The sequence below is a fragment of the Nothobranchius furzeri genome, chromosome 9 (genome assembly GCF_043380555.1).
Source record: "Nothobranchius furzeri strain GRZ-AD chromosome 9, NfurGRZ-RIMD1, whole genome shotgun sequence".
Classification (NCBI taxonomy): domain Eukaryota; kingdom Metazoa; phylum Chordata; class Actinopteri; order Cyprinodontiformes; family Nothobranchiidae; genus Nothobranchius; species Nothobranchius furzeri.
In genome coordinates, this window is record NC_091749.1 from 30,496,662 (window position 1) to 30,520,581 (window position 23,920).

At 43.8% G+C, this 23,920-nt stretch overlaps 2 protein-coding genes across 16 annotated transcripts in view; one reads left to right on the forward strand and one right to left on the reverse strand.

Annotated features, from left to right (window-relative positions):
* Positions 1–2,628, forward strand: part of map1aa (microtubule-associated protein 1Aa) — a 63,074-nt gene extending 60,446 nt beyond the window's left edge. The window contains exon 7 of the mRNA XM_015953986.3: positions 201–2,628. Coding sequence (XP_015809472.3) covers positions 201–356 — 156 coding nt within the window. The 3' untranslated portion in view covers positions 357–2,628. The remainder of the gene's footprint in view (positions 1–200) is intronic.
* An 8,345-nt stretch (positions 2,629–10,973) lies between these two features.
* ppip5k1a (diphosphoinositol pentakisphosphate kinase 1a) overlaps positions 10,974–23,920 on the reverse strand; it is a 59,672-nt gene continuing 46,725 nt past the window's right edge. For 13 of the 15 annotated variants that reach the window (XM_015953996.3, XM_015953995.3, XM_015953993.3 and 10 more), the window contains 3 exons: positions 13,320–13,457; positions 13,124–13,237; positions 10,974–11,822 (listed from right to left, as the gene is read on the reverse strand). In XM_015953996.3, the coding sequence (XP_015809482.1) occupies positions 11,185–11,822; positions 13,124–13,237; positions 13,320–13,457 (890 nt within the window). In that variant the 3' untranslated portion in view covers positions 10,974–11,184. Of the gene's footprint in view, positions 11,823–13,123; positions 13,238–13,319; positions 13,458–23,920 lie in introns of those variants that run through there. The other 2 variants (XR_008559421.2, XM_070554749.1) reach the window with 2 other exon arrangements.

Here is a 23,920-nt window from a genome sequence, read left to right on the forward strand (position 1 = left end):
ATTTGTAACAAAACCTAATTTTATCCAAATTAGTACCAAAAGCAGAATATTGAGATATAAAGACCTGTGATAATTCAACCGTTTAGTGAAAATATTCACAACAATTCTTCACATCATTTAGAAATGCTTAAATCTGTTGAACTGAATTGTTTTAGACTCGTTTCACCTCACCTTGAGTCATTTTACCACCCTTCTCTCAGGTGACTCTGATCCCGACCCACGACACTGAGGTGACCCGTGACTGGTACCAGCAGACCCATGAGAGGCAGCAGGAGCTCAACATCATGGTTCTAGCCTCTAGCAGCACCGTCGTCATGCAGGACGAGTCTTTCCCCGCCTGCAAGATTGAGTTTTAGGACCAGTTTCCCCTCTCCTCCATCCGTCGCACCGTCCTGTTTGTTTCATTTCATTAGTTCCTTCTGTAAATTCATATCTGTTTCTAATGAAACCGACCCGGATAGTGTTCTTCTAAAAATCATTTTGGCTGTTAGTACCACAGAGACCGTTCTGATGTATTTATCCTTTTGTTCGGTAAAGAAAATATTCCAGACTTGTTTTTCTGTTTTCTAATCTGGTATCTTTCAGATTCTCAAAAAAAATTGATTAATTAAATAATTGTTGGGAATCATTTGGGTAATGATAGACTCAAATAAATAAATAAATAGGGTCTCAAATACCGGAGACAACAAGAGAAATGCTGTTTAAAAATCACAAGAGCAAAAGGGCAACAGTCTCAACAGCATAATGATCACTTTTAGCTCCTGTAATAATTAAGAGAACACTGCTATTAACAGTAGGTGAACATCTGGCTTCATCCCAGCTCCACACTGACCTTCAGCTTCCAGAAACACTTCAGACTCATTTGTGCTTTTCTTGTTACTCTTTTCTCCTTCTGTCTGATTTAATTTTTGTTTACATGACAACGTTCTTTTTCCTCCAACTAACACGGTAAAATAGAAACCTAGAAGAGGTAGATCCAGCGGTCCGTTTACTGTGAACTTGTTGTAGTGTAGGCTCATGATCAAAACTCTGTACCGTAGGATTAGAGTATTTCTATATCTGGTTCTCTCAGACCAGTAGGACCTTCTCGGTCCCTTCCTACAGTGACGACGACGGCTGAATTTATCTGGATTACTTCTGTAGATTTTGGTGTCACTTTTCAATGTAACTGCAGTGATTATATTGTCCCAGAGGTCCCGTAGAGAGCTGTAGACACTGGAAACCTAGCCTGGTTTTATCATCTGAAACCACCCAGAGCTCATTAACCTCACGTCGGTTGATGCTTGCTTGAGAATGAAGAATGTAGTCCACTAACAGGAACATGTGGCTGTTTGGTTGATGCTTATCTGTCTCCCACATGTGCCTTTCTGTCCGGATGAGCTGGATGGAAAACAAAGAGATGAGTGAAATGTGATGGGGATGTCCACGGCCCTGTGGCGGAGGCTCAGTAAGCCCCACTCCTCTGCTGGTCAAATCTCTCACTGAGAAGGAGTCCCGGCGTGTGAGCAGAAAACTTCGACAGCACCAACTCAGTATTTCAGCTACCACTCAGAGAAGCACAAGAGGAACCAGTGTGTGAAACCTAAATCTGATTCAGCTTTTTGCAGTTTTGGCAACATGACATGTATCGTTACAGCCCTGAATCGCCTTTTTGTTGTTTTATGTTGTTTCGGTGCAAACTCTGATTGTTTTAGGTAAGGTGTTGGCACAAGATCCATTTGCGTGATTAATAATTTTGAAACAAGGACCAACAAGTCTCAGCAGGGTTACGATCTTTTGAGACCTAAACTGAAACTCCAGCGCTTGTATTTATTCTAATCCCCTCCTCCCAACGTCTGTGCATGTACAAGAGATGCATGTACATAAACACGGGCTGAGGGCAGCAACTCCAATACATCTGAATGTGAAGATGCAGAATTTACCTTTACGTTCTCCGCGGAGGACTCAGATCTCCTGGTTGCCTTGGTTACCATGCATCGTACAACACACATCGGTCAAATTAACCGAAACACAGCACAGCAAAGCACAACAAAAACACACACAGACACCACATTGGGACGTTAGATTAAAGAGTGCGCTGCTGCACCGTCACTCAAGCTGCATCTCTGTTTCATTCATTCTATAAAACTACTGCCAGACTTGGGTCAACACCTTTTTACCTGTGAGGATGTCCTAAACTACTCCTCACTTCACACACCTGACGCTGCATTTTCAATTGTGCGAAAAGGGTTTTCAAAAAGAAAAACAGCTGTTGTTGAAGTCTTTTTAAAGACTGTTGCACCCCTGTGAGCCCTGCTTGTTTGTGCATGTTGTAACTTTTGAGTTCTCCTGTATCGAAACAGCGGAAGAAACTCAGACTCCATATCGAAGCACTACGTTTGTGAGAAGCTAAGCTGCCCAGTCTGGAGGAGGCACATGTAATCTGGCTTTGCTGTGTAGTAGAAGAGCCCTGTGATGGTTCTCCTTCCTTCTTGCTTCATAATTATTATTTCTTCTCGTTTTAAGTGCAATATTTTCTTTAATTCTCTTTAAATGCTTATAAAAGTAAAACAGAAACCAGATTTATTGCTGAAAGGGAAAACAAAGTGTGCTAAAGACAAATAAAACATTTACTGATGATAAAACCTCCCTGTCTTGTTGCTTTTGGTGTTTCTGCCTCGTGTTGTCATGTGATGATAGATTTTAGACATTTTTGTTTAAACATGTTTAACCTGAATGTTAAATATCTGATATTTGTGTCATGCAATTTACTGACAAGATGATGGAGCTGGTTGATCAAATTAGAAACAAAACCTGGTTAATGTGTGGAAATTTTAATATTAATTTAGAAACTCCTGAGGAACAAAGAATATCAATGGACTTTGTTGATTTAATGTAGTTTAGGTTTATTCCCCCTGATTAATAAAACAACCAGTCACATCTCACAGTGCTACGATCCTCGATAATATTTTCACAAACAAAAAGGATGATGTTCTCGATCACTCGAGGTTACTTCAGAAATTACATCAGTATGGAATAAGAGATGTGGCGCATCAATGGGTTAGAAGTTATTTAAAGAATAGAAAACAATTTGTCCAACTAAACAACACTACATCAGAACTGCGGGAGATTAATTATGGTGTGCCACAAGGGTCGGTCCTTGGACCTAAACTGTTCATACTATTTATTAATGATCTTGTAAATGTATCTAAGCTGCTCGGTACTGTTTTATTTGCTGATGACACAACATTGTTCTATTCAGGGTCGGATATTAATGTTTATGTTTTATGTTTATGTATTTAGCAGACGCTTTTGTCCAAAGCGACTTACAAGTGATAATCGGCATTTTGCCCTTGAGGCTAACAACAATAGTAACAACAACAAATTGACATCAGTCATGGAGAGGAGGGAACAAGGAGTGGACAGTAGAGAGGGGGGACAGGTGCAGGCAAGGTGCTAGTTAAGAAGATGCTCTCTGAAGAGCAGGGTCTTCAGGAGTTTCTTGAAAATAGAAAAGGAAGCCACAGTTCTGGTAGTGTTAGGAAGGTCATTCCACATTTGTGGAACGATGCATGAGAAAAGTCTGGATTGTCCTGAGCGTGGTGTAGGCACTGCTAGCCGACAATCCTGTGATGACCGGAGCGGCCGGGCCGAGACGTAAGCCTTTGCAAGAGGATTCAGGTAGATGGGAGCCGTACCGTCTCGGACTTTGTATGCTAGTGTTAGCAATTTGAATTTGATGCGTGCTGCTAGCGGTAGCCAGTGGAGCTCAATGAACAGAGGGGTGACGTGTGCTCTTTTAGGCTGATTGAAGACCAGACGTGCCGCTGCGTTCTGGACCATTTGAAGAGGTCTCACAGTACAGCCTGGAAGACCAGTTAGAAGAGCATTGCAGTAGTCGAGACGGGAGATGACAGTAGATTGCACCAGGAGCTGGGTGGCATGTTGTGTTAGGTATGGTCTGATCTTTCATATGTTGTACAGCGCAAAGCGGCATGAACGGGCAACAGAGGCAACATGATCTTTAAAGGCCATGTGTTCATCAATGACAACACCCAGATTTCGAACTGCCTTTGAAGGAGCCAGACTTAGGAAGTCATTCTGGATTGAGATATTGTGCTGTATGGATGGTTTTGCTGGGATGACAAGCAGTTCAGTTTTAGAGAGGTTGAGTTGGAGATGGTGGGATTTCATCCATTTTGAGATGTCAGAGAGACAGTCTGATATTCGTGCTGAGATAGTGTGGTCGTCCGGTGGAAATGACAGATAGAGTTGGGTGTCGTCTGCATAGCAGTGGTAGGAGAAGCCATGTGATCGAATGATCTCACCCAGTGAGGTGGTGTATATGGCAAAGAGAAGAGGTCCTAGTACAGAGCCCTGGGGGACTCCTGTGGCAAGGTGGTGCACGGTAGAGGACTGTCCAAGCCAAGATACGCTGAATGATCGTCCTGTGAGGTAAGATTCAAACCAGGCGTGTGCTTTCTCTGTGATGCCCATGCTAGAGAGTGCGGACAAAAGGAAGCCATGGTTGACGGTGTCAAATGCAGCCGATAAGTCGAGCAGGATAAGCACTGAGGATTTGCCAGTCGCTCTAGCTACTTTTAAGGATTCAGTCACTGCTAACAGAGCAGTTTCAGTGGAGTGGCCCTTTTTGAACCCAGATTGGTAAGGGTCAAGCAGACAGTTTTGTGAGAGGTATTCTGTGATCTGCTTGAAAGCCACCTTTTCAATGATTTTGGACAGAAAAGGGAGGAGAGCGATAGGTCGGTAGTTCTCCACATGATTTGGAGGAAGAGATGTTTTTTTTAGCAGCGGTTTAACCTGAGCATGCTTGAGAGAGAAGGGAAAAGTACCGGATGTCAGTGATGCATTGATCACATGTGTGACTGCTGTGGCTACTGTGGGAGCAATAGCTTGGAGCAGCTTAGTTGGAATGGGGTCAAGTGGGCATGTAGTAGGGCGGCTGCACGTGAGAAGCTTGGACACACAGTTCTCAGTGACAGGGGAAAAAGAGGAAAATGAAGCAGTAGGGTCTGAGATGGTTGGGCTTGAAGGAGTTTGTGGTTGTGAATGTTCAGGAGTGGCCAGTTGAGAAAACTGTTTGCTTATAGCTGCCACTTTGTCAGTGAAGAATGAGGCAAAGGTGTCAGCTGATAGATTGTTGGTAGGAGGTGGAGACGGAGGGTTGAGCAGAGTTTTGAATGTTGAAAATAGTTTCTGAGAGTCAGTAGAGCTGAGAATTTTGTCAGTGTAGAAAGCTTTCTTTGCATCAGTGATGCTGGCAGAGAATGAGGACAGTAAATCATGAAATTTCAATAGATCACCAGGATCTCTTGTTTTGCGCCATTTCCGTTCCGCAGCTCTAAGATTGGTGCGTAGAGCCCGGAGGGTATCATTTAGCCAAGGGTGCGACTGAGAGGCTCTAGCAGGTCTAGTGACTAAAGGACACAAGTTATTAAGACAAGAGCCGAGTGTGGAGCAGAGTGACTCATTGGCTTCATTCACTTCATAAGCAGAGAATGTGCTGGGAGATGGAAGAGTGGAGGCAACAAGTATATATTAATGAAGTAACTAGAGTGATAAATGATGAACTGATAAAAGTTAACAACTGGTTTGACATAAACAGACTTTCACTGAATCTTAATAAAACAAATTTTATATTGTTTAATGACAGAGACAACAAAGATGTAACAATACAACTAAATGGAATGGACATTCAAAGGGTGACAGAAACAAAATTCTTAGGAGTCATTTTGATGAAGCTATCACCTGGAAGTCACACATAGGTTAAATCAGAGGTAAAATTGCCAAAGCCATTGCAGTACTACATAAAGTTAAGTTTTTACTGAATAGTTCTGGATTGCTGACATTGTATAACTCACTAATTGTTCCATACTTGACTTACTGTGTAGAAATATGAGGATCCACATGTAAAACTCATGCACAACCACTGTTTATTGTACAGAAAAGAGCACTGAGAATCATTAATAACAATCACTATAGAGATCCATCCAATCCGTTATTCATCAAATATAAACTACTGAAATTTTATGATCTAGTTCAGGGATTCCCAAATTGTGGTGCGCGCACCCCCGGGGATGCGCGAGCTGCCGCCAGGGGGTGTGCAAGCTGAAAAGTGTAATGGCTGCGGAGCTCAGAGAAGTCTGTCAAATGTCACCATTAGCGTAGCCAGAAACTCATTTGTGGGTGGGCCTAAGAAAAAGTAAGTGGGCCCAATAAATGTAATAGAAAACAAGTATATTTTTGCGCGTGTGTCCTCCACATGTGCCCTAGCTTCATAATAATAATGCGCCGAGCTTCAGCACTCTGGCCTGCGCACGCTGATATGTTCCGTATTTGATCATTTTTAACGATGTTGGAGAAATCTGAAGGTGGTGAGTCATTCTGGCAGATTGTAATTAACACCTGTCTCATGCAGGTGTTCTGACATTGTAAACCTCACACACAGAACATTGTGGATGTAACAAAATAACAAGAAATGATTCCCATTCAGGCTATTAACAGCGCGCTGAAGATCTGAAGTTCAGAGTGCGTCTGTCAGAGATCAGACGCGTTCCAGCGGAACCACGGCTCACGGGTGCACAAGTGAGCACATCTGGGCTGGGCAGAAGTAATTTTATAACATTGGTTTAAATAGTGCCAATAACGAGACGCGGTGACTTAAACGCTGCAAGTTGTGAAGCTCGTTCCATCCGCGAGCCGCATCACCAAGCGGAAAGTGAATGCATCAAGCATAAACCAAGCTTCATGGAGCTGTGCTGCGCACGCGCGCACGCACGCACACACACACACACACACACACACAGATTGAATAAGCGCGCACGCTGCGCAAACTCCAGCGCGCCTTCAGACTGAAGGCAGTAATGAGCGCTGCCTCCTCTGTGATAAAAACTTTTAAGAGGTTTTATAACATTTTTTATTCAAGGTCAAATTAAGATATGAGCTTCTATTTTGGGATGACCTATTAAAGTCGAGTCTGCTCCAGCCAGTGACTCCTCATGAACCTGACAACAACTCATGTTACTGCAGCATTTGTTATTCCAGTCCGCGTGGCAGCGGATCGCAGATTCAGCCACACCATAAAACAGCAATACGTCGGTCTGAGGCAAAAGTGAACCTCATGGCTTTTCCATCTTTTCCCGTATAGACATTTGATTACGCACAAGTAGGTGATCAGCTCAGGTTTACGCAGAGCAGAAGGAAGGAGAGCGCTCTGGCCGCACAGGTTAAACGTTCCTACTTTAAGAAAACCGTTAAATTGCATTGTTTATGTGCTACCTGGGCACTCCAAATATTTATTTAAAATTAAAACAAAGGGAATTGTAATGGTATCGAATGTTTATCAATTACTATTTAAAAAATGAAAGTGATGGGGAAAAAGGTCGATCATAGTTTTTAACCCTGTCTGTGTAGCTTGACGTCTGATATATATATATATATATATATATATATATATATATATATATATATATATATATATATATATATATATATATACACATATATAGCCATGCCCTGATGTGGGGGCTGGGGGGTGCGTCGACATGGTCGGGACATTGAAGGGGGTGCGCGGCTAAATAAGTTTGGGAACCACTGATCTAGTTAATATGAAAATATTACAATGTATAAAGCTAATACAAATACGTTACTCACCAACATTCAGAAAATGTTTGAAAAAAAGAGTCAGTAATTATTTCTTAAAAGGAACTGAAGTATTCAAAAAAAAAAAAAATTTAGAACCAGAATGATGGAGACTATCTCTGTAAATGGTGTGAGAATATGGAACAACCTTAGCAAAGACATAAAAGAATCAATGTCACTAAATATATTTAAAAAAATTATTAAATCAAGTATATTACAGAATTACAATAACCTAATTCAGATGGTGGTTGATTAGGTCTGTAAGTTACACGAATATAAAATGAATCTGTTTTGTTTTGTTTATTGCAAATTGTATGGAAGCATTATTAAAAAGTTTGGTTTGTAAATAGGGGCAGATAATATATTTCTTCCTTTAGCCCCTTTTCATTCAAAGTTTGGTGTTTGTTTATGAATGTTTATTGTTGTTTATATATGTGTGTGTATATATATATATATATATATATATATATATATATATATATATATATATATATATATATATACACACACACATATTTGTGACCCAAATGTCACACTTTCCCAGCTGGGTCGAGCTGTAACTTTTGTTCCACAGATAATCCACCAGGAGACGGGATGTCTGCTAAACACCATCTTAATCTGCTGCTGTTCCGTTTCAAGATGATGGACACTTCAAGATTTTAAAATAATATTGTAATAAACTGTTTTACTGTTTATTACAATCATCATAAATAATCATCTTGGCTCAGTATAAATGTATTTAATTACTGAAATGAATTATTATTCTTTGGGTTAATAATAATTATTATTTATGATAGCCAGTAATGTGTGATCATTAACCAGAAGGTCATTGGCATGTGTACACCTCATGCAGGACTGTATCCAGGGTAAAGTTAAACCACCTCACATGTCTTTACTCCATAACGAGCTTTCTGATGCTGAGAGGGCGTGTTCTGAGGTTTTGTTAAAACCAAATCTCCGCAGCTGAAGTTCAGTTCTTGAACCCACCAGAGGACGAGGGACGGCGGCCCAAGCCTCTACTAAGCTGTTCTGTCATGCCGATAGAATTGCTCCAAATAAACGCACCTGTAACCAGCTGACGCAAAAACTCCTTCAGAGTTATTGATTTTGAGACGCAAATAGTTTCATCAGTCGTTGTGACCATGGACGTAATTTGGGGGGGGGGGGGGGGGGACATGCCCCCCCCCCCCCACTTTTTCCAAAGTCAAGTTTTGACCCCTGCACTTTTTACCATCCAAAAACAATATTACGCTATATTAAATTGACACTGGTTGAGCTCTAGGACCAAGCGGAAAGCAACCGTTTGTGTTGAAGCCTGTTTCCCTAGATACCCCCCCCCCCCCCGTGTCCCCCCCACTTCTAAAGTGAAAATTACGTCCTTGGTTGTGACCCACGGAGACATCTCAGGGCCGATTGATTCGCACCGAGGTCCACCAACCTCCTGCCCGGAGGACATCATCTCCACCTGACATCTCGGATCCACAGAGGGTCTCCTGAACTGGGTGAGGTAGACTTCCCGACAGATGACGTCTGATGCTGTTCTCGCTAAGAAACCATTAGTTAGCGGCAAACCAACATTTTCACCCAGAACACTTTCTCTCTGAAAGAAATCTTCTGAGATTCATTCACACATCCAAACCTCGCATTTCATTTTAGCTTTTCATTCAGACACAGGTAAAGCTTTTAATAACAAGTTATAATATCAAGCTGTTACAAATTGTCAGTTTTATAAATCGTTAGTAATAAATTCTTAATTTCTAAACCCGACTCTTCTTTGAAATGAAACACAGAATGGTGTATATCTTGGTTATTGAATAAGCAAAGATTCCTTTAAGCTTCTGATTCAATAAATAAACTTTTGCTAAAATTTAATTATCTTAAATAAAAAAATGTATCTTTGAATTAAAATATAGACCAAGACAGTTAGTGTATGTACTTCTATCAATTGTACTAATATCCTAGATATTTCTGCATAATAGAAGTTCATATGCTAATGTGTCCGGTCTTTTCTCAGGATCTAACCAAACTGAAGCAAACAGTGTTAAATCCTAGTATGTAGATGTGTCCACGCTACACTTCTGTTCTAGAGAAACTATTCCCAGGAACAATGGTTTCATACTGGTTCTGATGAACCACCAGCATCAGGCAGATGCAGACCCCAGATCAGAGCAGGTTTTACTCCGACTACAGAATGAACAGATTTTTAGTTTTAAATATGAGTTTACTCTAAATTAAACTGACTGTTTACCTTTATCCCATAAACCTTTACTTAATTATTAAGTCTGAAAACAGAAAATCCAGGGGCTTTATTTTGAAATGTTACATATAATTATTTATATAACATTAAAATGATCCACAATAAGACGTTTCCAGTTTTCCCACCAAGTCACTGCACAGAGACGAGCCAGACATGTTTATTGTTTGAAACGATCTTTAAGTAAAATTAAACCAGATGAAGTGAGCAACACACACTCATATACCACACACACGGGTCACTAACTCACAGTTTGGGTTTCACTTCAGAAACATGAAATCCTGCTGATTCTGCACACCCTCATCCAGCTGAGCGCTCCTAAAGCATGTGTGCACGGTATACACGTGCACACATGTGCCACACTACTGCTCACCACAATAAAAGCACACTGAATATAAAACTGTTCTCCTGTTTGTTCAACAATGAAATTCACATGTTAGATCTTAAACACATCATCGTGTGTTTTTACAAAATAAACACAAACAGCTGTGATACAATTAAATATTAAAAATATAGGCTTTCTTAAATTAAAGACGTTATCTTAAATATATATTTTCTCTCTAATTCTGTGAGTAAGTGAGATTATCAGTGGGGGGAGGGGTTAAGGACTTAGGCGGTACGATTTGACAGCTGTTTAGATTTAAGCAGACAGAATCCTAACATGGAGAGCTGCAGAACCAACACACGGAGCTTGTTAAAGCTCAGTCAGGGACAGAAGACCTGATGATCACATTTGTTTTCTGTGGTAAGAAGCAAAAGTGAATGCTCATGATGAGCAGGCTGCACTAAAGCCAGGGAACAAGCAGATGACACAACTGATGCTGCAGCAGCTTAAACCTCGTCACACGGCTGTCAGACAGAAACGTGCGCACACAAAAGGTGAATCTATCTGTATGGTAATAATAAACTAATCAGTAAACTGAATACTACTTATAGTAATAATAATGAGTATTATTATTATTTCATGTTTCAGTTTGACGGTTTCTTTCTGTTGGTTTAAGACTCGCCAAGCTCCTCTGGGAGGTTCTGGTTCCCTTCAGTGAGCAAAACTAAGACAAGCAAATTAAAAAAAAGTTTGTTGTTCATTAAAACTCCATAAACAACAGTAACAGAATCATTTAAATCAAAGTTCAACCCACAACATGTTAGTAGACAGATGGATGGTGGGATTTTCACCAGCATCACAGAGCTGAGAGCAGGAGCTGCCTAAAACCACACAGGAGGAGGATTGTAACGTTAAGGCTCACTAGTCATCTGTAACGGGCGCAAAGCAGCCCGTCTAGTCTGGTCTATGGCTCTGCTGGCTGAACAGGTTCAGAATCCACAGGAGTCTCAGCATGGAGGGCACTTTCTGGACTGTCCAGCCACAGCTCCATGGACTCTTGGGTGTCAAAGAACTCGTCTGGACCCTCAGGAGACTGAGGCGTCTGTGAGCTGGAGCCCGCCTCGCTGCTGCTCTCTCTGAGCTCCAGCAGCACCGGCAGAGACCCGGGAAGACAGTAACCCTCCATCCGAACCAGACTGAGTTCAGTTAAGGCTGCACAGGGAGGTCTGGGGTCTGGGTCTGAGACCAACCCGCTGCAGGGGTCTGCAGCAGCAGGAGCAACCTCCTGCTCATCTGAGGGGGGATCGGGATCGTCAGACTGGGTCTCAGTGCTGACTCCGACTTCAGGGTCTTCCTCTGGAGAGTTTTTGGGAGTCAGAGGGATTTCAGCGGGGTTTGAAATAGAAGGACAAGTTGGGTCAAAGCCTTGAGGTCCACAGGCAGAAGATGACTGTGTGGAAATGTTCTGAGAAGAGTGCATTTCCTCGCTGCTCTGAGGGGTGAGGGAGACCTTCTCACTGAAACTGAAGCGTGGCGAAATGTCGGCTGTGGTGGGGGAGGAAGGTCCGGCGCTGGAAACCGTGCTGGACGGACCACTGCTGTCTGTGGGGACAAAACAACACCAGCGTTTGTGCATGAGTCCACTCGGTTCTGCAGACCAGGGGTCTCATTTATAAAACATTGCGTAGAATCCTTACTAAAAGTATTCACTACTTAAGCTCAGCAAAAAAATGTACTTGCGCCAAGTAGGTCTGTGATCTATCAAACATGGAGTACGCACAGCTGCACGCAATCTCCGCTTCATAAATAAAAGACTAACAAGAAAGGTTCTCAGGTGTTTCTGAGTCACATCCCGCCCTCACCACGCCCACTTTCTGCCATAAATGGTCAATGCAAAGTGCTTTGTGGATCACATACATAAGCCGGCTCGTTGCAGCGCTCCACCATTAAGATCGCGACCACAGATCAAGGAAGCGCTGTTTCACCAGCAGAAGTTGAGGTACTTGTGGGTGAGGTGGAGAAATGAAAGGAAGTGCTTTTGCAAAACAAATAAGAGAAAATCCATGGAGTGGCACAGCGTTGCTGAAGCCGTCAATGCTGAGTTCTTCAGAGAGATCTGTGGCGGATATAAAAAAAATGGTCCGATCGGGATTTGATCCCCAGACTCCTGGGTGAAAGTCACGCGTGCTAACTAGTCAGCCAAAGGGAGATCTCTTTCAGCCAAGTAGCCAGGGCGCATGCCGTTCTGTCTTAATCTGTCCCCCTGCTGATGTTATGCATTCTGCACTTCAGGCTGTGCGTGTGCGTGCGTGTGTGTGTGTGTGTGTGCGTGTGTGTGGGTGCTTGTTCTGTGTGCGCACGAAGCGGTACAAGTATTAATGCTGCTGGAGTTCTTAATTGTATCTTCTCAGCAGCAGCACTGTAGGTGCTCTCCATGTCCAACATGTTTGTAAGCCAGGTCCTTAGTCAACTTAAAGTTGTGCACATATTTCCACTGTTCTCTTTTATAAATCCCAACGTTTTCATGGAAAGTTGCTTACGCAGTTTTCCGACCCCGTTTTGTGCGTAAGCAAGCTTTATAAATGAGGCCCCTGCTCTGACAAGATCTCTGCATAAAACTAAATAAAACACGTCCAAACTGAGAGTCCATCAAAGGATCAAACTGTCAGAAGCTTTAAGAAGTTGATGAAAACGGGACAAACATAACCTGGAAACCTTTTAAACTGCACAAGACAAAGTTAGAGTGCAGAGATCCAAACTGTTAATTATTGTTGTAACTTCCTCTTAGAGCTTTTAAAATACACACATAGATCATGTCTCACAGTGATCTATGTGTTAAAATAAACAGTCTCCGCAGAGTGAGATAGCTGATGGAGGCCTTGAGATGATGCTGTTATACTCACACCATGGAGGTTTGTCAGAGCGAGACCTGAGAGGGATGGAGGAAGACAAAACTCTCTGAGGGATGTAGGAGTCAACGGATGGCTGGTTGTGGGAGCCGAACATGGCTGACAGAGCTGTAGGGACAGAGACAGAAGCTCTAACCATGTGACGGCAGCTTAAACTAAAACATCAACAGGATGTGTGTTTGTCTCTTACCTCTGGAGGTTCTGGTGTGTGGATCTCCAGCATTCTCGCACACGCTGGTGAGGAACTCATTGACCTGTTTTAGTGACAACGAGTTGTGCAGCGTCTCCAGAGGGTAGATGGAGGGCACCATGGAGCAGCCTTCGAAGCCTGAGGCAGAAGACACACATGATGCCCGTGGGCACATCAAACCTGGAGTTAGTCCAAGAAGTCAGAGGACCAAACACCACTGCTCCAACTCCACCCACATACACTAGACCTCAACACTGTGCTCTGAAACCCTGCTGCTGTTTCAGGACGGGCCTTAACCCGTGGAGAACTCCTGCCATCCGCTACGGCTCAATTCCACACAGGCAAGTTCAAATTAAAAACATGCTGAACGTCCAGGAAACCACATCTAAGACATCTCACTCTAACAGCAAAAGCAAGCAGATCCCAAAAGGAAAATAAATGAAAACAAATTGTCTTTCCGATCAGTCCCACCACGCTCTAACAGCAGCACAGCACAGTCACAGCTGATCTGAGAGCAGCTCATGTCTGACGGGTTATCCAAGCCACTTCATCCAATGTTAGTTCACAACCAAGCTGCATTTCACCAGAGATGTTCGCAGTCTAAAGAAAAGCCTCAAACTACAGCTTCTACTGTGTGAGTGTGTCACAGAGCGAGTGGACAAGCAGGAATCACATGCTGTTAAAGTCATTCAAACAGAGCAGCTGTGGTTGTACGAGCAGCAGGTCAGTTATCAGTTATCTACTTAAATCCGGAGGGGAGCATATAGAAACAGAAACGGCTGGTGGAAAAGATGCAGCAGTGGTCTGTTGTCAGTTAAACACTAAATATTCACATATCAACCCCCTGCAATATGACACTTTATGGTAATGTGTGGACACCACGGACAGGAAGTGCAGAAGATGTTTACACTACTTTAGCTAAAGGGGTACTTTGCAACCGTTTCATATTTTAAATCATGTTCTTGAGGCAGTATGGGCTAAAATGACCCTTTACAGGGTTAATGAAATGTCACTCAGATTCCCACCGTACCCTGTGGCCAGAATACCACATATGTAACTTCAGCTGACATACCCGGCGCTGCAGTCTGGTTCCAGTACGTTTCCTGCATGTTTCAGATCATGAACACAGCTGAGTTGTTTAATTTAGTGATGAATCACTCCTGTAGACACAAACGAAGGCTAGGGAGACGTTTCAGCTGTTAGATTAAGGTGCTAAAAAGACAAACTCACAGCGAGGAGATACGTTTTGCCTTCGGGTATACTAAATGGACACTAGCAAGCCAAAACTGCCTAGTCTCCCTTTAAAAAGGCCTCAGACATTTTAGTGAAGCAGTGTTTCACATTGACTTTTCTATAAGAAAGCTCAAAATACAACACCTTATATTAGGAACGAAACGTCTAGAATTAGATCAGGATGCATCTGATCAAAAGAAGAGACCAAACACTTGATGGTACCTGGATTTTTATCCTTGAAGGTGCATTCACTTTACATGATGACGACTGTGTTTGTTGTCTATAAAAATGGACATATTTGCCAATCCATGACCTCAATCATAACAAAGTAACAAGATGTCTAAATGTTTTATAATTTCATGCAAGTGATTTTATCATCTTAAAAGAAATTATTTAATAATCTCTTTTCCAAAATTTGAGTAAATTGTAAAGGTCCTATCATGCTAAATCAATATTTGGGAGCTTGTGACCGTGTTATATTGTTATTTCCTCATGAAAAACACCCAAAAGCAGTTTTTGGCTTCACCCGTGCATTTTCCTGTCCCAGCTGTAAATCCTAGCTGGCGTCCCCAGAAGGCTGCATTCATCACGACCCGCTCCACCCCATCTAGTCCTTCATGTCCGCATCCCTTCTCCCCTGAAGGTGTGAAATAACACGATAAAAGGCCTTTAAATTCTAGTCTTGGGTTTATTTACTATTTAAGCAGGATTCAGTAAAAATAAAAAGGGTTTTAAGCTGCTATAATAAATCTGCAAACAAGCTAGGTCTTGAACGCAAACATGATCACAGGACACTCGCTGCTCCCCTCGGGAATCTTCCCTGGATCCACGTGCATCTGAACTGGACACCCACAATGAAAGAGGATACAAGAGAGCGCTAAACACCAAACGATGTTTCCAAGGTCCAAACATCTTTTGAATGTCATGACTTCAAATTGTGGTTTTCTTTTTGAAACTCTGGTAGTTTTTCTCCTAAAGTTCTCCTTCTCTGATATTATTGAGCAGAGGACCTCTCACACCAGTGGTGTTCTGTTGCTAAATACGTGAGTGAATAATGAATGGAGGACCCAAGGAAGTGCGGCGGTTCGACGAGATCGACAACCGGACGGTCCAATAATTGCTTTAAGTCCGAAAGGTGTTATTGGTGAAGGGTTTTAGACAAATGCCAGAAAACCAACCAACCAACCAACCTCCCTCCCTCCCTCCATCCCTCCATCCATCCAGGGTTTCCCCAGTGTTTTTTAAGCCTGGCATCCCGCCAGGCTTTGTTTGGCATCCCGCCAGGCTAAGCGTCATGCCCTTCCCCGACCCTACCGTATCCGCTGACTAGAGCTGCAATGAATCATCAACGTTGTCGAAAAATATCGTCAATAGAAATAGTCGACAATGAATTTCATTGTCGACGTTGTCACCAGACGTGTTTTTTCCGATCGAGTGAGGCATCTCACTTCGTTACAATCTCTGCCGAGAGTCGCACATGCACAATAGCTTCTCTGCTGAGCGTCAACTAACAGAAAAGGCGGCGTTCAACACAGCAGCTACGCCTACGCGTACCAAAACATCAAAAGTATGGGAGCATTCTAGCCTGGATTCGGCAAATAAAAAGATTACCTGCATTGTTTGCAAAGCAGTCCTTGCGTATCACGGCAGCACCTTGGTGATGCATGAACACTTAAAGAGAAAGCACGTCGGACAGTTGAATGAAACAGAGTCTGACTCACCTCGGTAAGATTTAAATAACCCGAAAGCCAATACATTTTGTTTTGGATGTACATTGCACATTTTTTAAAACGTATTTTCGCTTTAAAAAAAAGAGATTTAATGTTATGCCCGACTGTGGCTGACAAAAGTATTTTAATTTGATTTATGCATTTATGTCTATACTGACTGAGCACTGTGCCTAACTGGTGTTAGACAGGGCATTTTTACTTACTTTTAGTATGAATTGGCCTATCAGCAGCAAAGTTCAATAAAATATGCATTTTCCATTGAAGTACCCATCTTTCTTATGTTTATTTTCATTTTTCACACAATTAAAGCAATCTCATGCTAAATGTAAGAAAAATGTAACAATTATCTGATTAATCGACTAATCGTTTCAATAGTCGGTGACCAGTCGTTAGTTGCAGCCCTACCGCTGACAAGAACGGCGCAACGAAACTACAGACCTCCATCGGCTGATACTGGTGAGAAACAGCAGCGGAACGTGTGCAGAATGTGTGCAACCCCCCCACCCCCGCGCTCACGGAGGAGCGTTGGGGTGGGGTGTGTGTGTGTGGCGGGGGGGGGGTGTGGGTTCGTGCGTGCGTGTGCTATTTAAATATTTTGTCTCCACAATATATTTATAGCTAGTGTAATCTTTATTTAAGGTATAGATAATTAATGTGTTGGGCATTTCATTATTTTGGGCAGTACAGTAATTTTTGAGTTTATGTATATTTGAATTCTGTATTAAAAGAAAAGACTGATCTGTTTACACCACCTGTTAGTGGTTGAGGAGAAGACAGGCGGGGAGAGAGGGAGAAGGAGGAAGTGAAGTAAGCAGCGGCGAGCTGCGGTGTGGGAGTTTTTGGTTCTGTCCTGCTGTTCGGCAATAAAGAGGATTATAAATCACAACTGTAGCCGTCTTCCATGTACCCCCCGAGAGCCGGCACCTATCAACAAATAGGGGTTACAGACTGCTGGTTTTTCCTGTGGACCGAGGCAGTCAACTAGCTTCTTCAGGTGGGTGGCTAAAGACATACTGTAAGTGGCTTGTTTATGAAGATGAACAGTTGGCAGTTGTTGCTGTAACCACTGAGCGGACGTTTTGTATCTCCTAGTCGATTGAGTTGGACAGAAATTATAATTTTTTTCTCGCTATTCCTTTTGCCGTGGACATGTCTCAGCCAGTTGATGACGTTAGAGATGCTGCCATTTCAGGCAATGTAGGCACGCAGGCCCAGCTACAAGAAACGAGAACTGTTGTTCATTTTCGTGTGGATCTACCTTCCTGTTTCCACGGTGATGGCAAGGATAAAGAAAGTTTTTCGTTATGGAGGAGACGCTTGGAACTCGTCGTTAAGGCATGAACTGATGGACAGCAGCTTGATATTGCCACAATACTTCCCACTCGCCTCAGTGGTGATGCCCTAGCTTACTGGCTATCTTTATCACCAGCTGTGCAGCAGGACTATGATACCTGTGTGGAGAAGCTAAATAGTTTTTGGACGGAAATAATTTGTGCTTCACTTTCAGACTTTAGTGAATGCTAGACAGCATTTGCCTAAGGAACCACTGGGAGTTTATGCTGCAGAAATTACAAAACTGGTCCTAGAAGCCTTCCCAAATTACGGGGAGCCAGCCATTAAAATGGAATGCTTCTGCAGATTTGTGGCTGGTTTAGACCCTATTCTGTAGGCGAAATGCCACGAACATGGAGCAGCTACACTGGAGGATGCTCTGGCGGTCGCATGTAAATGGGAATGCGCTGTGGAGGCGATGACGTTACTTCCTCCCTCTGTACTCCCAAGTCCTGTTTCGCCTTTTGGGGCTACTTCAGTTGAACATGCTGAACCAGTCACTGCTATGGTGACTACATGCGGCGACAAGTCTACTCCTGATTCGTCTGAGGGACTGGTGGAAGTTGTTAAACAGCTGTCTAAGGATTTTTAGGCCTTAAAACTGGAAGTCTCCCAGTTGGGTCATGAACACACTCCTCGGCCGCATACATCTGGCTCTCCGGCCTCCAGGCAAAGATAAGAGACGGATGACTTCAGACATGACAGGAAGGGACACACATCGCAGATCCCCATCTGGTTCTCCAGCACGGCATGGTTTCTACTCAGTCAGCCCAGCTCATCACTCTCGGAAGATTCTACGGAGATCATCAACACCAAGGAGCCTCATCTGGTCCATGGGGTGGGACCATTTGCCATCTCCACCCTCCACGCAGCGAGGTCGTCACCAGGATCCTCATCGGGGACGCAGCCAGGATCAGTTAAGGCAATACAGCCCAGCGGGACGTCACTCTTCAGACTGTTGTTACGTCAACCCACGTTACCATGATGACGGCCACAGACACCCTGCTTATTACCCTGACAGAGACAGATATGGCTCGCGCTCACACCCTACGGTTAGGGACAGCTACCCCCAGCACAGACAGGGATGCAATGTCACTTTTAGAGATAACTTTGATGGTCAGGGAAACGACTGGCACTGAGGGCCAAGTGTCTGCTGCTGTTGATGTGGCCCGACCAGCATTTCCATCACAACGTGGCACCCCTACATGACATGTGCTTGCAGTTATTGAGAATATTTCCACAAAAGTCTATTTAGACACTGGATCAGACATCTCACTGATTAGTGAAGCTTTCAGGTTATCCATTCCCTCTCTACGTTCAAAACCTTTGCAGTGCACTCACATTTTTCCTAGATCTGTAACAGGTGATTATCTGGACAATCTTGGAATGCTTCTGGTAACCATTAAGTTAGGTAGTGAAGTTTTTACACACACACAGTCCAGGTAGTTAGGAATGTCACACAAGCCGTTATTTTGGGTTGGGATTTTTTGTTAGCCCATCACACGGTTCTGGACTTGACACAGGGTGTATGTAAGGTGGGAAATCATAGTGTTGTACCTCTTTTATGCACCACAGAGACTGCCCCTTTGAGCTGTAGCGCTGTCACTATCTCCTATAATGGTACCTGCTAGATCACAAATGACAGTTTTGGCTAAGGTTCAACCCACAATAGGAGTACCTGATCTTGAAACAGAATACACAGGTGTTCTGGAGCCCAATTTACTGAGCCATCACAGACTGCTAGCAGCACACACATTAACTCAAGTACAGACCGGCTTGGCCTAAATCAGGGTAATGAATCCTACGACAACTGACATCCAAGTACCTCCTGACACCCTCCTAGGTGATTTTTATCACTTAGGGGAAGATGACCACGACGACTATTACATAGTGGAGCCCACCGTAGGTGTGGTTCAGACGAAGGACACCCTCACACCGGCAACATGTCCACCTGAGATTGACCTGGATCATTCAGGACTTACTGACGACCAGCGACGACAACTACAATCTCTTTTGCAGACGTACAGTGACGTCTTTAGTGCTCATGATCAAGACTATGGGCGCACCAATGTAGTGAGACATAGTATCCAAACAGGGGACACTCCCCCTATCAAACAACAAACGTACAGAACTTCACCCAACATCCAAGCAGAGATAGACAGGCAGGTGCAGGACCTCCTCTCCTGTGACATCATCGAGGAGAGCTGCAGCCCCTGGCTGATAGTTCTGGTGAGAAAGAAAGATGGTGACTACAGATTCTGCATATATTATAGGAAGTTGAATGCAGCTACTATTAAGGACTCATATCCTTTGCCACATCCTGCTGATGCACTCGACTGCCTTTCGGGTGCCTGCTGGTTCAGTACCATGGACCTATCCAGCAGATACTGGCAGGTTGAACTAGACCCTTGTGATAGGGAATAAACAGCATTCAGTACAGGTAGCGGACTGTTTCAGTTTAAAGTCATGCTAATGGGTTTAATTAATGCTCCCCCAACATTTCAGAGACTTATGGAGTCCACGGTCTACATTGGAAAGATTGTCTGATTTACTTGGATGACGCCCTTGGTCTCCAGTCGCTCTTTTACAGATCATCTTCAAAGTCTGAGAGAAGTCTTTGACCGATTTCGCTCAGCGGGTCTCAAGTTGAAGGCCAGGAAATGTCATCTGGCACAGCATCAAGTTACCTTCTTTAGAACATGTAATTTCCTGTCATGGCCTCCAGCCAGATGCCAGGAATGTGGACAAAGTGCAGGGGTGGCCTACGCCCAGGACAGCTACAGAGGTGAGGGCCTTCATCGGACTGTGTTCCTATTATTGCAGGTTTGTTAGGAACTTTTCCCTCATTGCTGCCCCGCTTCTCGCTCTGACACACAAGGGGGCCATATTTAACTGGACTGTTGGGTGTGAGGATGCCTTCCTGTCATTGAGGCATGCTCTCATTAACCCTCCGATTATGGCTCATCCCATTTTCTCGCAGCCTTTTCTGTTGTACACCGATGCATCACAAAAGGGAATTGGCTCGGTACTGGCACAACATACAGACAACAAGGAACATGTGTTCGCCTATGCCAGCCATACACTCAGCCCATCAGAAAGGAAATGGGCTACCTTTGACAAAGAACTTTGGGCAGTCGTTTGGTCCGTAAGACATATTAAACATTTCTTGTCAGGCGGTTCATTCACTGTTGTTACAGATCATAAACCTCTGTTAAATCCGAAGAAAACTGCTGTGGATCATGATCCGACAGGCAGGCGCAGTAGATGGATCCTTGAACTTGATGTTTATGATTTTAACATCATCGAGAAGGCAGCCAGCATGTGAATGCAGACGCCATGTCTAGGCGGCCCTGGCTGAGACACAAGACAAAGCTGTACAGTGAGTAAACATCATTACCACCACTGACAGACTTCCTGTTGATAACGCTGGTAACACTGACACTATTTCTCCAGAGGTCAGCCACACACTGTCTACAGATTTAGATGCATTACAAACACACCAGCAGAATGATGAATGCATTAGGGAAGTCCTCTCATGGTTTACGGTTGGTAACAGGAGGCCTCCTATTGGCCGACTAAAGCGTTCATCCCCTGTGTTACGGAAACTGTGGCATGACTATCCCAAGTTGATAGTTAGACAGGGGGATCTTTGTAGAAAAGTCAAAGCAAGTCCAAAGTCACCCACAACTTTTCAGGTTGTTTTGCCAGCTGCTCATTCCTACAGCCTTGATTGGTCTGCATGGAAATCAGTTTAGTGGTCATTTGAGTGCTGAACGCATGCTTCAAAGAGCGAGAGGTATGTGTTATTGGCCATATATGTCCCGAGACATACCGTAAATCCTCTAATATTAGCCTGCATTCAATTAACTGCCGGGTATCATATTTTGGAGGTGTCGGAGTGGGCAGAGGTGAATAATGGCCGTTTTTTTTATTGTGGCCGGGTGGAATGTGGTAACAAGCAAGTACGGGGGGCGGTTGTGTCATCCGTCTCACTTTTGATTTGCCAGTGATAGACCGCGAGGGTAACTTTAACTGTGCGTAGACGATGAGGAGGCGAAAATTTGATATCAAGTTCAAAGAGAACGTGCTGATTATGCTGCAGAACACTCTGGGGAGCAGTAGGGGTTGTATGAACTAGTCACTAGTTGACTTCACTGCTCTAGTGACTTTTTATGCCTGTCATCGACTAGTCGCTGTCACGTGATAATGACAGGCAAGATGCAGTCCTCGGAAAAGACAGCAGCCTGCTGTCAGCAGGTGACAAGCTCCTGCGCGTCGGGAGGCAACGCGCTGTGCCAGAGCGTCGGTACTGACACCCGCCGTAAAACAGACATTTAACCAAATTGTGACGTTTACCCTCTTGCAATTTAACCTTCCCCTCACCCCCATCCTAACCTTAACCAGCTTGCACATGCAAAGCTCTGATTGTTGACGTGCTCCAGACATCTGCGTCCTGAGCACGGCCACAGTAACATTATCAAATCAGGTGTCGCCACCTCAAAAACTAATTTAACATGCGATCGTTCATGTCGGCTCATTTCCTTTTATGTTTTCTGTCATTCTTTTATTTGTGCCTGATGCGTTTCGCTGCTGTGGATCGGGGCGCATCACCTGTTTTGTCCTCGGTGACGCACCTAACTGATGCGGCCGGCAAGCAGCTCGCATTCCGCAGTTTTTGCAGTCGGTAGATCTTTTAGAACTGCAGTTCAAAGGTAACTCATAAGGTGAATATATATGAACCCAGGTTGCAGTTTTTCTTTAGGATTGAGAGGAGATGCAAGAAGATAATAAACAGACAGGACAGAAAAATAGTCAAATAAAAACAAGTTAGTTTTTGTACCTGGTGGTTGCAACAAACAGACACCATTGAAGGTAATCAGAAGTGAGGAACAGAAAATGAAATAATTATTTTAATGTTTAGAGCAGCAGGAACTCTGAGAGGCTGCAGACGCATCAGTGAGTTTGCGGCCGCTGCGTAGGGAGAGGGGGGAGGGCTGAAGCAGAAACTACCGTTGTTAAAAGAAATGTGTTTAACTTTGAAAATGTGGGCGCAATTTTAATTGTCAAAAACTGCAGCGAACCATTAGTTCATTTTGCTCAAATAGAAATTGAGGCCTGCCTCTAATTCTGGTCCTCCTTCCAATAAAGGCCTGGAGCTTGATGAGCTTGAGTAAAATACAGGCCCGGGCCTGTATTAGTGGATTTACGGTATATCAGTTTTGTTCTGAATGTGGGGCATGTCAAAAACGTTCTTCCCCTGTTCCTCAGGAGAGGGCACCACTGCAGTCAATCAGTGCAGACAGACCTTTTCAGAAGGTGGCTGCTGACATCACGGAGCAGCCGATTACCTCACAAGGTAACCGGTATGTTCTTGTGATAATGGATTATTTTACTCAATATGTTAACCTTTTCCCACTGAAAGATCAGCGTGCCATCACAGTTGCAAAATGTATCTTTGAGGACTATATCAGACAACATGGGATCCCTGAATCCATTCTTACTGATCAAGGCCGTCAGTTTGAATCTGACCTCATCAAACATCTTTGCACTAGACTTGGTATCACGAAAACTCGGACGTCACCATACCATGCCCAGTCGGATGGCATGGTTGAGAGACTAAGACCAGCTTTCTAAATTCATTGCACAGGAAAGAAATGGGACCAGTATCTGACATAGTTTGAAATGGCTTATAACTCCAGTGTTCATTCCAGCACTGGTTTTTCTCCTTTCTTTCTGGTGCATGGCAGAGAGCCCCTTTTGCCTGTGAATGTTCTGTTGGACTGTGGACCCGCGGTGACCACTGTCACGCCAGGTACACCAGCTGCTTATGCTACTAGTCTTTCAGCTCGCTTATCCATGCTTTTCGGAATGCGGCTGAAAACTCTGCTTCAAGTAAGGAACGTCAGAAACACTACTATGACAGAAAGACTGTGTTTCATCTATATGCATCTGGTGACCTTGTTCTTTTGGATGATCCGGCACCATGGATGAACAAGCTTGCTCCCAGATGGAAGGGTCCATTCATCATTTGCCGACGGATGGAGAACGATGGATGCCCAGGGGTCACTTATGAGATACGTAGTCCTGGAAATGACCAGTCACGTAAGTGGGTGGTGTATCACAATAAACTGAAAGCGTACAAAGGAACCCTGAATTGCATGAACCGCTTCAGTCGCATCCACCTACACCCATACCTGAACTGGGTCTACTCAGTGCTGCTACATCTGGCCTCACAGCTGTCAGAAGCTTTGCCTTTTTGACCGCCAACCCCTCCGCATGTGCCTCAGGGGACTGAGAACGACTCTC